The sequence below is a fragment of the Acipenser ruthenus genome, chromosome 37, assembly GCF_902713425.1.
Source record: "Acipenser ruthenus chromosome 37, fAciRut3.2 maternal haplotype, whole genome shotgun sequence".
NCBI lineage: Eukaryota > Metazoa > Chordata > Actinopteri > Acipenseriformes > Acipenseridae > Acipenser > Acipenser ruthenus.
The window spans coordinates 5405974-5420538 of NC_081225.1; the positions used below are offsets into that span (position 1 = coordinate 5405974).

Here is a 14565-nt window from a genome sequence, read left to right on the forward strand (position 1 = left end):
TTCTCTGTTAAATGTCATTTGCCATGTGTCTGCCCAGTTCTGAATGTTGTCTAGATCATTTTGAATGACCTTTGCTGCTGCAACAGGTTAGGTTTATGTTTAGGATGACCAGTGGATTGAGACGATAGCGCTTTAGCACCGCATCCTCCAGCATCCCAAACAAAGTGACCCTGGGATTGAATATGCAAGGTCTTCTTCATCTTGCCCTTCTCCTCCGAAAGTGTTCCTGCCTCTCCTCAACAAGAGCCAAGTGTCGTCGCATCAGGAATTGTACCACAGCAGCCATCCTGAAGCCAATCACAGGTCTCCGCAGGTGTGTGCTTTTATACAGTTCTCAATTACTCACTTCTACAAAGGTTTGCACCTTGTAAGAATAGGTGTAAAGTATTTGGAGGGTCAGCAATTACTTAAGTGCAAGGCAAAATCCTTACATCACATTATAATGTTTGCGCCCGCTTAGCATCCAGATCCTATCCAATTCCATGCTGCTTTCTTCATATGAATGCATTTCAATATAATTTTAATGGATTAATGATGGCAAAGTCCAAATTTGACAGCGGGTGCAGAACGCCAGGTGAACACCATTCTTTACATATAACGCATGGGGGGTTTGCACCTACAAATTACATACTACCCTTACATCTACCCCCGATACCTGGTACTACACTAGGTCAAACAGAGTTCTCAGTTTCTACGCGTCATTCACAGGATATCCGTTACAATTACAGTCCCTGTTGGTCCTTTAATAAATGTAAAGAAGCCATTGAAGGGGTGGGGACGAGGTCACCCTTCCTGTGAAATGACCAAGCAAGTGCAACCCTAACTAGAAGCACAGCTTGCAAACCGAAGTGTAGCAACAGATACCATGTTTTAAACTAAAAGACAAACATTTACTATAACATGTGTTTCTTTCAACACTGTACTTTTACTGACCTGTATAACAAACAGAAGAGCACAACCGATACATTTTGTGGAAATATTTTGTTTCCTACAATCCCTTTAAACATGGACGAGTGCTTTATGAATGAATGAAAATGATAACCAGCATCTTATTAAGGTCCATTGTATTGTATGTGAATAGATGACTGGATATAAAAGCAAGTTACACATCCAGTAAACACATCGATAAATCAATTCTTATCTTTATTTACTAATACAAACAAATTAAATAGAAAGGTTTGGGATAACTGGGTGTTGATGGATCTGAGATTCCTCCCAAGAAGAGAGCAGGAAAAACAAACACAAACTCCTTCAGTTGCAGTAGCGCAACAGGGGCTCCAATCACTGCACTCCCCACATTCACATGTGAACTGCATTATGCTTTTATTCTGAATATTACAGAAAAAAGATGGTCATGGCTGTGGGCTATTCCAAATATTTTTGCAGCTCAGTAGTATTTCAAATAATATCCAGGAAACCTAGACTCACTTGTTAATATATATCACATTTTAATATACCTGCTTATGTGCACAGCTGAAATGCCTTGGGAGCAGTTATGTTTAAAGGTGCTATATTTCATTAATAATATTATTACTAAAAGGCAGAGCACATTTAAAGACATATTCAACTTGGAAATCCAAAACCTGGTTCCACCATCACCCAGATGAAAACAGTATTTTACACAAATTACATATTTTTCTTTTTAGCAGTGGTAAGTTTCTTACAGCACCCGTTCAACCCTAACAAACGGATAATCCATAACAAATAACAACACAACAACATTTCATACACATTGAACTAGACTGTTCCAAAGAGAGGTATTAGGGGAGGTGGAGCTGCATGTGAATCCACCAAAAAAGGAAAAGAAAAACCTCACAACATTTTCTCCTGTATAATCTTCTTGTAATGAGCTGTGCCACAAACTCTCTCATTTCTCATTGGGTCACCCATTTTCTATGGAGGACTGAACACATTCTGATGTGGTTAGTCTAGAAGAGTCTGCTTATTTAAAGAGCTATCTTGTGTAGGAGCCTACCTACCCTTAAACAGAGCTGGGGTTTGAGTATTGGGAAATTACTTCAATTTCTTCTTCCTTCCCATTGTACATTAATTGTAATTATTCATTGTGTCCCATTTACTGGCTTTTTCTCCAAGATTATGTTTTGTCATTTTTTCTGTAACTGCATCTGTTATTAAATGCCGAGGGCCCAGGGTTTGTCTTCCATTTCCTCATTCCAGAAAGCCAGCTGTCAACTCTGTTGGCTCCATCTGCTCTATAGTATATCACAGCAGGGTATTTTATAGAGCATAATATTGGTACAGAGCACATAAAGCTAAAAGGACAAAATTAATATCAAAGACACTGTACAGGTAGCACTCCACAGCAGTAGCGATCTGAAAGCATCTAAAGCACAGTATGGGGCACAAATGATCTCAATATTAGAGCAATAGATCATAAACAGCACTGGGAAATCTGCTACAGGCCACAGGTAAAGATCAACTTCAATGACACCCTTCCCACAACAAACAAACAGTGGTATATAAAAAAAAAAAAAAAACATGACTACAATCCCACCCCCAGGAACGATTTCATCTTGTATTACCACAATCCCACCCCCAGTTTTAATCTTGTCCCATTTTTCATTTATCTGCCCATATATATACTGACAGTGGGTGTGTTAAGTAGGTGAGTGGCTCTGAGCAGCTCAGGGAAAGAGACCACATGCTCAGATCCACTCCCCCTGAGCTACTCAGAGCTACGCAGCAGATTCCATTGTGATAAGCAAGCGGAAGAATTCTTAACACACCCACAGTATTATGTGTGAAAGATACAGGCTGTACTGCTCAGTATTTTCACAGTTTAGAACAAAGCATTAGTGCATGACTGTCCCTGGGCAGCAAACAGACTTTTTTTTAAATCCACAAAGATATACAAAATTGTGAACAAACTCATACAGCAGTGTGGAGTAGTGGTTAGGGCTCTGGACTCTTGACCGGAGGGTCGTGGGTTCAATCCCCGGTGGGGACACTGCTGCTGTACCCTTGAGCAAGGTACTTTACCTAGATTGCTCCAGTAAAAAACCCAACTGTATAAATGGGTAATTGTATGTAAAAATAATGTGATATCTTGTAACCATTGTAAGTCGCCCTGGATAAGGGCGTCTGCTAAGAAATAAATAATAATAATAATAATAATAATACAGGGCAGTGCTGTATCCAAATGGCAGCCACTGAAACCTGGTATTTCAAATCTTCTAGGGGCTTAGACTTCTTGCACTGACCAGTCCGGACCAATACCAGGTGTGAGTGCATCATTCTCAATGAGTTACTTCACAGGCATTTTAGTTAACCTACATAGCTTCAGTGATCTTGAACACTGTCACTGTGAATGCATTAGAAACAACCAGAAGCTGGGATATCCAAAAGTAGGATAATTCAGCTGCTCCAGTTACACATATCTGAACAGATCGCTGCTGTATCCGCCAGGGGCCAGACTGACAGAGCACTCAAAAGGTAAAACAGGGTAAAAGTGGTCTTTTGTATATAAAATAAATAAATAAATAAACAAATGTTGATCCAAATGCCAAACCCAAATTAAGATACTGAGGCTAAAATCAACTCCCCTTTTAAGGTAACACTGTGTACCTTACCAGAGAATTGTTACTCAGCTCAACCCTACAATTCTTTAGAAAGACAATATTTCCTGTGTGAAATCTGACACTTCTGCATATCTCTGCCCTCTTCCTCATCCCGTTTGCAGGTTACACCAGTTTCTTGGCCTCGAAGAATCTCTTGAGGTGTCTCATCTGCCAGATGCCGGTGATGAGGAGGATGACGGTCTGGGTGATGGACCACCACAGTACCCGCTGGTTGGTGCTCTCGCTGGTCATGCGGAAACGCTCCTCACGGTACTGGGGACACATAGGGGGATCGGGTTTAATAACAAGTAATTGGGTTTTCTGAATTGTTTCCCTTATTATATAATTCATAAGTGTTCTCTTGTGGTAGTTCACCCCCGACCCCTACCCCTGATAGCTACGCCCCCCCGCCCTGGTTCGGAGAGTCCAGTGCTAGGTCTTCTCTTGTGGTATTTACCCCTGATCCCCAGCCCCAGTGTGGAGGATTCAGCACAGCGTCTTACCCGCTGGTAGTTCTGCTCTTTCTGGATCTGCTCCACCTGGTCCAGGAGCTGTCTCACACGCAGCTGCAGCTCGGTCAGCTTGTCCTTGGCTGCGATCTCTGGGTAGTTGTTGGTGTGCTCACCCACCTGGATATCCAGGTGAACTCTCTGGGGCAGGAGATTGGAGACATCTTTTTAGTGCTATGGGCATGAAGACTGGACTGCTCCTGATACCTAGGTATGCTATGGGTAATGTGTGCAAGCTGACATTGCTAGTGCTTGCGCTATCCCTGCACAAAGGATACATAGAGAGGACTTTTGTCTCCAGTGCTGCATATATAACGTTATAAGCACTGTAGGAGCTATCCTTTTATAGCTTTATATACAAGTGTCTTGTAGATACAAACAATTATATTTTGCAAATAAAGAATTGTATATAATTTACTAAAATTACAAAATCAACATTAAAAAGGTACTAGGTTGCCTTTTAAATATATCCATGTAGTTTTCAGCTGCTAGATGGCAGCATACAACTGTAGGATGATTTTGTATATGAGATTTTGCATTTTATAGTCCTGTCCTGGTTAATAATAAAAATAAATTAAATACATTTTTTGTGCAATATTTCCAGCATGCGGTTTCTTATAATAGGGACTTAACAGCTTCAATTAACTACATTAGAACCTGCTTGGAGTAAAAAAACCTGGACTGGATTGGATCTCGAGGGCCAGAGTTGTGCACCACTGCCCTATATCATAGTTTCACAACTTACAATGCTATTGTATATATAAACATCTTAGCAACAAGCATTTGCACTAGCCATGCAGCCGGACACAGGCACATTAGCCAATATGAAACCAAACTACATTTTCCATTTTCATCAGGAAAAAAAAAAAGCGTAACAGGAATACTGTAAGCGTTGTGCCTACATGTGAGAATATACAGTAAACCTGGGTACTTGTGAGAATATACACACATGGGTTGCGTTACACACATTTCTATTTGGAATGGGGGGGGGGGGGGGGGGGAGATTTGACCATTCATGCAGATCAAAGAAACAAATTCTATTCTACATTCTGAATGCAAACATTCCGTGCAGCAACAACTATTCATTTATGGAAACTCAATTTCAAAAGTATCTTTTGGGTTGTGCTTTGCCATTGACCGGACTCACTAGCTTCCCCCCAGTAAAGAGTGCCATCTTGGAGGAGTTGGAGTGCAGGCAGATCTGGTGTTCTCCAGGGGTGTGCGACGTGAAGGTGAAGCGCCCCTCTGCGCCATACTGTCTGGACAGGACCACCTGCACAATGCAACAAAGAGCATTTCATTATGCTCCACTTCTACAAATAAAACTGCACTCCCAATTATATTACAGAATGCACTAAAATAAAGGGTTGCAATAAGAACAACGCAAATAAATAACATGCAGAGTTGAGTTTCTGAATTTTGTTTCAACGTTTAATGAATGGCTGATGGTTTAAATAAATAAATAAATAAATAAATAAATAAAGAACCCCAAATGAAGCACGCACATGTTGAAATGTGACACACGTGAAATACGTGTGCTTGGGTCTCACAGTTTTGAGTGCGGTTTGACATTGGGTGAAAAATCTGTAAATGTTTTCCAAGTGTTAAAGGTTTCGAATTGTTGCTAAACGTTATAACATTGTGAAAGTTATCCATGTTATTTAAAGACGTCAGCTGTAGTGTTTATAGAGCAGGGTGAGACACTGCAAGTCTTTTCCATGTCCACAGTAAGTTGGAGAGCATCATAAAAGTATCAGCACTCTAATCCATCTTTCATCATGGCTTTTTCTGATTGGTTACAAAAATTCCCAATATGGTAAAGTTAAAACATTTAAACGTTTTATCTTAAAGTTGAAACATTTAGGAAATGAAAGGGAATCTAACACCCCTGGTTTCGAAACCTGGTACCAAACAACTCAATGCTATGTGCTCTATTCTGTGCTGGCCTGAGTATCATGTGACTGCCACTACCTCTACAGACACTAACAACTGCCACTCTCAGAAACACAAGAATACTGGAGGCAATACAATAACTGCCACTGAAATATAAACTGGAAACTTACTTGGAAACACTAAACACTCAAAATACGTCACTGATACCAGCTGCTTGGAACTGAATGCAAATCTAAGTGGGGGCAGGATGGGTTACATACGCACAGATACACATTCAGTGTCACTTAGGTCTTTTCTAGATCTCTGCAGATATGTTATGAAAACTATTTAACCAGAAAAATGTTCTGATGTAACACCCCTTATAAAAGCATAGTGAAAGCATGGCAAAACATAGGTACTTTAAGCACTGGAAAGTCCACAGGTATGGAAAAGCACATACAAATATATGACAAAGCATGGTAAACTATTGCTAAAACACTGTGCTAAACTTTAACAAGGGACTAACTTTGGCGACAGCTGCAGTTACAATATACAATTTCATTACAGACAAAAAATCTATTTTTTTTTTATTTTAGCTTGGATTTCAAAATGCTGCATTCAAAGTAACCAGTAAAACAGGTTCAACTAAGCAGTGAAATGCCCTTACCAGTGTGGTTTGAAGAGACCAGCTGCAGCCTTGTTTGTGACCAGTTAATTCCGGTTTTACAATAGATCATTTTTCAATTTGTATTTAACATGCTGTTCATGTATATGTGGACACATTCTTGTGCAACTATCAAAGTGAGGTATGTCTAGCTGTATGAGAGCTTGAAATTGCAGAATTCCAGCTCTGAATTGAGACCCATTAACTTCAGGGATGGAAAGTTGCAGTTGGATCCATTCCTGGTTTTACTGTAAGTTTGGGGCTAATCGAGCACATAAAAACCTGGAACGGGTAAAACTGCTATGCAATAAGAGTCTTATTTCCATCCCTGAACTTGTGTATGTGTGCTGTTTTTTGTTTTTTTTCAGAGTGACCAATTATTACTTTTCCCCCAATTTTAAATGTTCAATTATGCTTTTTCTCCTCACTGCAGCGAGTCCCCACACAGTGGGACGTTCTGAGGCGTAAAAAAAACGCTTTTACGCCGAGCAATTGAGAGTAGAGATGGGCGGGCTACCGATCCCGGAAGACAGAGATCAGCCCTGCTTTTTAACCACTCTGAATGTGCTCGGTGTCTGGCCAGTAGGGTTCGCTGTTGTGTGAGGAGTTGAATAAGTCCCTGCAGGTCCCCCATCCCCACCCTGGGAGCGTCAGAGCCAATACGATACCCCCTTCGGAGTCCCCAGCAAAGTTTGGCCTCTTTGCACAGCCTGGACATGAACTGATGCCGTCCAAGCTGTATGACTCATCCTGCACTCCCAGCGGCAGCGTTTTAACTGGATGAGCCACTCGGGGAACCCCTGTGTGTGTGCTGTTTTAAAAACCACAATACACAAGAGGAAATATACTGGCACTAATCTCTCAATACCTGTGTAAATGATTATAAACAAGAGAACAGACACATCTCTAAGCAAAATTACTTTGTAGTTTTTTTTGTTTTCCTATCTTTGTGAGGTGTTCAAGCCGGCACATGAGCTGTAAACATGGAAACCATGCAAACACACTTTCACGGTCAATAATCACCTTATGCTGTCTAATTTAGTATCAACACAAGACATAAACAAGGGCCTTATAACGAATTGACAGAAGTGCCCTCCCTTGACATCATACTCCACTTGCTGCTTTCTAACTGCTTCCCTAACAGGGAGTCTGCAAGATCACTGTGATGGGTATCAGAATATGTGACACTTTTAGTAGGTATTACATAATGGAGCACCATGCCAAAACGAGGCTGCACAAACTATGAGTGATACAATACGATACCTGTATTACAACATGCTGGTCACAATACAGAATATGACAAGGGACAACAAAGTATGGTGTGTAATAAGATCAAATTATTCATGATCTTTAAAAGGCAAAACATACAAAATTCATGCCAACTATAACATGTATTAATTTGGTGCATATGGCTCTGCACTACTTTTGGTCCTGTCTCACCTTGGTGTCAGGATCCTTGACTTCCACGTGCATCCCTAGGCCAGGTGTCGATGGCAGAAAGGCTGCAGTCTGTTTATCCCAGAGCTGAGTGCGGTATTTACCTGCAACACACATAATACAAGGATATTCATTCAACTGAAAGTACAATTCTAACACATAAGGGGACATACAGAAAGACATGCAATGTTTAGAATGCACGTTTGTGTAAATAGGCTATTCCAAATGATTGCTTCCACATGCAAGACTGTTCAAATTACTAATGTTTCATGATCCATCTGGCTTTGCAGCAGATCCCTATTCCAAAATAAAAATTGGCATAATGAATCACTGAATTATCAGGTATCCCTCGTGAACAGGAATGTAAACATGCAGCAGGCTGCCACCTCCACTTCCTGCGGTGCTACACCCTTTGACACCTCCACTTCCTGCGGTGCTACACCCTTTGACACCTCCACTTCCTATGGTACTACACCCTTTGACACCTCCACTTCCTGCGGTGCTACACCCTTTGACACCTCCACTTCCTGCTATACTACACCCTTTGACACCTCCACTTCCTGCGGTGCTACACCCTTTGACACCTCCACTTCCTGCGGTGCTACACCCTTTGACACCTCCACTTCCTGCTATACTACACCCTTTGACACCTCCACTTCCTGCGGTGCTACACCCTTTGACACCTCCACTTCCTGCGGTGCTACACCCTTTGACACCTCCACTTCCTGCGGTGCTACACCCTTTGACACCTCCACTTCCTGCTGTACTACACCCTTTGACACCTCCACTTCCTGCGGTGCTACACCCTTTGACACCTCCACTTCCTGCTATACTACACCCTTTGACACCTCCACTTCCTGCGGTGCTACACCCTTTGACACCTCCACTTCCTGCGGTGCTGCACCCTTTGACACCTCCACTTCCTGCGGTGCTGCACCCTTTGACACCTCCACTTCCTGCGGTGCTACACCCTTTGACACCTCCACTTCCTGCAGTGCTGCACCCTTTGACACCTCCACTTCCTGCGGTGCTACACCCTTTGACACCTCCACTTCCTGCGGTGCTACACCCTTTGACACCTCCACTTCCTGCAGTGCTGCACCCTTTGACACCTCCACTTCCTGCGGTGCTACACCCTTTGACACCTCCACTTCCTACGGTACTACACCCTTTGACACCTCCACTTCCTTTAGTGCTACACCCTTTGACACCTCCACTTCCTGCGGTGCTACACCCTTTGACACCTCCACTTCCTACGGTACTACACCCTTTGACACCTCCACTTCCTTTAGTGCTACACCCTTTGACACCTCCACTTCCTGCGGTGCTACACCCTTTGACACCTCCACTTCCTTTAGTGCTACACCCTTTGACACCTCCACTTCCTTTAGTGCTACACCCTTTGACACCTCCACTTCCTGCGGTGCTACACCCTTTGACACCTCCACTTCCTGCGGTGCTGCACCCTTTGACACCTCCACTTCCTTTAGTGCTACACCCTTTGACACCTCCACTTCCTTTAGTGCTGCACCCTTTGACACCTCCACTTCCTGCAGTGCTACACCCTTTGACACCTCCACTTCCTGCGGTGCTGCACCCTTTGACACCTCCACTTCCTGCGGTGCTACACCCTTTGACACCTCCACTTCCTACGGTACTACACCCTTTGACACCTCCACTTCCTGCGGTGCTACACCCTTTGACACCTCCACTTCCTGCGGTGCTACACTCATTGACACCTCCACTTCCTGCGGTGCTACACCCTTTGACACCTCCACTTCCTGCGGTGCTACACTCATTGACACCTCCACTTCCTGCTGTACTACACCCTTTGACACCTCCACTTCCTTTAGTGCTACACCCTTTGACACCTCCACTTCCTGCGGTGCTGCACCCTTTGACACCTCCACTTCCTGCGGTGCTACACCCTTTGACACCTCCACTTCCTGCGGTGCTACACTCATTGACACCTCCACTTCCTGCTGTACTACACCCTTTGACACCTCCACTTCCTTTAGTGCTACACCCTTTGACACCTCCACTTCCTGCGGTGCTACACCCTTTGACACCTCCACTTCCTGCGGTGCTGCACCCTTTGACACTGCTAGCTAATTGCAGGTGCTTCTATCTTTGTCAAACCCTGTACCTGTTTATTTTGTTTTTTAGATTGTGTGCAGTATGCAAACATTATAAAATAATCACACAAAAGGGCTACTATTTATGCATAACTGGAGACATATAGTCATACACAGAAACAGTTTAATGGTACAGTAAGTAAGGTTTGTCTAACATGTATTTGTTAAAACCATTAACACCACAAACACATGAATGCAATAATGAACTTTTACCATATGGTCACATTTAAGGGTTGTAAATTACACGTTGCTTTCTCCATAACTCACAGTGCAGTGAATTGTCTGGGCAACATCAGTGCAACGTAATCAATTCAAAACTAACATAATATACTATCACTAACAACTTGCGCATACTATATAACGCGATACGGTAAAATGAGTATGGTACATACAAATCATTCATAGGAGTTATCAAGTAACAAAGTGAAATGTGTGTTTTTGCGTTGCTATGCTTACCCATAGAAACGGCGCAGGCAGGTACAGTACACAGTACAATAGGCCACGAAGGGTATGCACGGATAAATAATGGACGTGTCGCCCTCTGACACAACACTCACCGATAACCATCGTTTCGTCAGGAATCTCCTCTATAAAGCATTTTTTCTCCGTCTCCCCGATGTGGAAATACAAGGCCCGGGTTAAACTCAGGCTGGAGAGCAAGGCGATAAAGACAATTTGTGGGTAAAGGTACATCCTTGACTGCACTGCTAAGAAATTTGAAAGCAGGGACTGACTAGGAGTGATCCGCTGTGAATGTGAATTTCCAGCAACAAGAGCCTCAGTGCGTCCTGGGCAAGGAGCGGGCACTGAGCATGCGTGGTATCAAGAAGACGAGCGCTTGCCTGAGCATGCGCGCTGACTCCAGTATGGATTATGGTCTCATAAAAACACGTATGCGCTTTGATAAGGGATCACGATTAACCTTTGATGAGAGATCATGATTAACCATTTCAGTTCTAATTAGTTCTAACATACAAATCACGCTGGAACCTCACGCGACTTTATGTCCCTAGTGTAGACATACATGTAAAAAAAATAATAATAATAATGTTTTGTCCTGTTCTCATGTGTACTCAAAGGAATTCCTTCTTCAGCGCGACAAAAGGCATTCACGACTGAAAGAGTTAACGTTCCTGGATCCTGAATTCGCTCGTAGTGTTTCTTCTTTAGATTACATTTACAGTTATATGTGCCGATATTTGGTGGAACGACCTACCCAGGGATATCAGGACTGCTCAGACCCTGACCACCTTCAGGCGCCTCCTCAGACACACCTGTTCAGAGCGCCTCTGTAAACATCACCATTCTCGACCATGCTGGATTATATGGCACCCAGCCAGAGGTGAAAGTAACTTTAATTTCTTACAGATGGAACGTCATTTTTCCTACCCTGTCAACGTTTCCTACCTTGTGCTCTGCGCATGCCCAAAGCTTTTATTCCCTTGCAGCTCAGGAGAGATCTTTTTGCTTCTACTGTTACCAGAATTTGTTTCAGTCTAATTATTCAGTGTGATCATGGCTGCAAAGGTTTCAGTTATCCGTGACTACCTAACCAATAAAATATATCCTGAAGGCTACAAAAAGCCGAAAAGCTAAATTTGAGATGTCTGTGTTTTGCATTTTCGATTGAAGGTTGGTGCACTTTCTGTTTAATGCTATGGCTATGTTTTTTGTATTTTTTTTATTTATTTATTTATTTATTTATCAAATTTTTATTAGGACATGAAACTATACAATAGAATATTACAAATGTCCCTTCCCTTTCATAGCTAAGGTAGGAAATTTTGACACAGTGTGAACAGCCATCGAATTCTGCTTCCCTAGCATATTTCATAGCTAGACATTCTGGACACGCTAGATCACATGTGCACAGTGACATTCTGGACACGCTAGATCACATGTGCACAGTGACATTCTGGACACGCTAGATCACACGCACACAGTGACATTCTGGACACGCTAGATCACATGTGCACAGTGACATTCTGGACGTGCTAGATCACACGTGCACAGTGACATTCTGGACGTCCTAGATCACACGTGCACAGTGACATTCTGGACGTCCTAGATCACACGTGCACAGTGACATTCTGGATGTGCTAGATCACATGCACACAGTGACATTCTGGACCCTGCTAGATCACACGTGCACAGTGACATTCTGGACGTCCTAGATCACATGCACACAGTGACATTCTGGATGTGCTAGATCACATGCACACAGTGACATTCTGGATGTGCTAGATCACATGCACACAGTGACATTCTGGACGTGCTAGATCACACTCGCACAGTGACATTCTGGACGTGCTAGATCACACGTGCACAGTGACATTCTGGACGTCCTAGATCACACGTGCACAGTGACATTCTGGACGTGCTAGATTACACGTGCACAGTGACATTCTGGACGTGCTAGATCACACACGTACGGAAGCTCTGGTCCAGGATCGAGAACTGCGAGGACGGAAATCCCAACGAAAAGAAAAGAAAAAGAAAAGAAAAATAATTATCGGTAGCGGGGAGAACCTTGGGCAGCCCCGATAATTATTTGTATAGCACGCTGAGGGAACCGTGAGCGTAGGACGGAGACCCGGACCGTGCGGGTAGCGACGGTTGGGGAAAGCTGCCGAGTGCAGCACCTTTTATTTTGTAGTTTGGTTTATTGTGCTTTATTTTCCCTGTTCCTTTCGCCTTTGGATTATTCTTGTGTTTGAGCACCTGTACTCTGTACTGCTCCCGGTATAGTTGTGGCGCTGTCTGTACCATCGCTGGTAAGGCAGACCACAGACAACAGCGCCCTCTGCAGGCTGAAAAGAAATCACCTTCCCATAATAAAACTGGGCACCTGTGCGGTGTTCCCAATTACCTGTGTGTCTCCTGTGTGTCAGTGAACTACCCACCACCCTTCCACAGGTGTATTAAAGTGTATTTGCTACTGTTCAAGGGTTAAAATAGCTCCTACTTTCAGGTAGTCTTGTACTTCTGAAGTCCTGGGCATTTTACAATAGCATAAGCACATGTTACTTTTTAGACACAGCTGCTGAATTCAAAGCAATTACAGCTTATTGCAAACACGCAATTTATTTGCCCCCTAGCTCTCTCCCCTAGCTGCAACGCATGTCAATCGACAGGGGAAGCAGCTGCTAATGACAGCAAAGATGGTGTTAAAGGTCTGGGGACTCTCCAGAACTAGGAAGTGCGAAACTACCTGAAAGTAAGAGATATTTTTAACATTGAACAATACCAAATACTCTCTTAAATGAAATGTTGCTATAATCTGTGTTTCTTTCAAAACTGCACATTTGATACCTGAATGTTAGATGCATGACATAAGTATTGTGTTATCTCCAAATACTTAAACAGACATTACAAAGCATGTGATGTTACTGTTCTTAAACATAACAATAATGACACTGCTTTGGAATAGCTGTGGAAACACAACAGACCTTCTAACTTACCTTGGTACTAGATATAAATGCTGGAAACTTGCTGCATGTGTAACCGGCAGTGTAGTGAAATGCATTGTGGTTATGAATTCTGTCCCCTGTCGTAGAGATGAGATGAGGCTAAAGCTCGAAAAGAATGAATGCAGACAAGCCTGGCTCATGTGCATAGTGGTTCAGACGCTGGTTTGTGGCGTATGGGGTCGCCAGTGTGTGCTCAGCCTCCGTGCTGTTACATGTCTGTATTAGTCTCTTCTGCTGCCATTCTCCCCACCTCTAAATTTATAATTTAGGAAATGGTCACATTGGTCGGCTGGGCCTGGTCGTGTGTTCCAGGGTTTATGGCTCTAAAGTGCAGTTGGTAATGTGATGAGGAGTGTTGCTCACGAAAGAAAACAAGCCAGTGATTAGAAAGAAAAATCTATCTGCAGCGCATCACTGTCCTGGTACAGTTATAGCCTGTCAAGGAATGAATGAACCAATGTAGACAATGATCTTGGGTATTATGTTATTAAAGTATTACAAAAGCAACATTTAAAAAAAGAAATGCCCTTTTGAAATTGTTGCTCGAACATGTTTAACCGCTTTCTTTTTTTTTTTTTAGACCAATTATAATTTAATCTCCAATTATTTTTACCCCTGATTTTCTCCAATTTGGAATGCCCAATTATTATTATCATTATTATTTTCCTCCTTTACCGCAGCGATTCCCCACACAGCTCAGGGCCCCGGGGCTCAGGGGGCGTCCTCCAATCCCACGAGCCAATCGGCGTCTCTTTACACCGAGGAACTTGACAGCGGATGTCTGCAGGCTACCGGCCTCTGGAGACAAAGACCAGCCCAGCAAATCATCGCCCTCAAGCTGTAGGGGTCGCCACAGAGCGCTGAGGAGAAACAGTCTAAGCCAGATCACACTCCATGCAT

The 14565-nt window shown here is 43.1% G+C and overlaps 1 protein-coding gene across 1 annotated transcript; it reads right to left on the reverse strand.

Annotated features, from left to right (window-relative positions):
* Positions 1-1126: 1126 nt before the first annotated feature.
* Positions 1127-11051, reverse strand: LOC131696474 (transmembrane emp24 domain-containing protein 4-like). Its single transcript, XM_059008548.1, has 5 exons — positions 10753-11051; positions 8064-8164; positions 5235-5360; positions 4082-4228; positions 1127-3851 (listed from the first exon to the last, which is right to left on the reverse strand). The coding sequence occupies exons 1-5, from the start codon at positions 10886-10888 to the stop codon at positions 3702-3704; spliced, it is 660 nt and encodes a 219-aa protein (XP_058864531.1). The 5' UTR covers positions 10889-11051; the 3' UTR covers positions 1127-3701.
* Positions 11052-14565: the final 3514 nt, after the last annotated feature.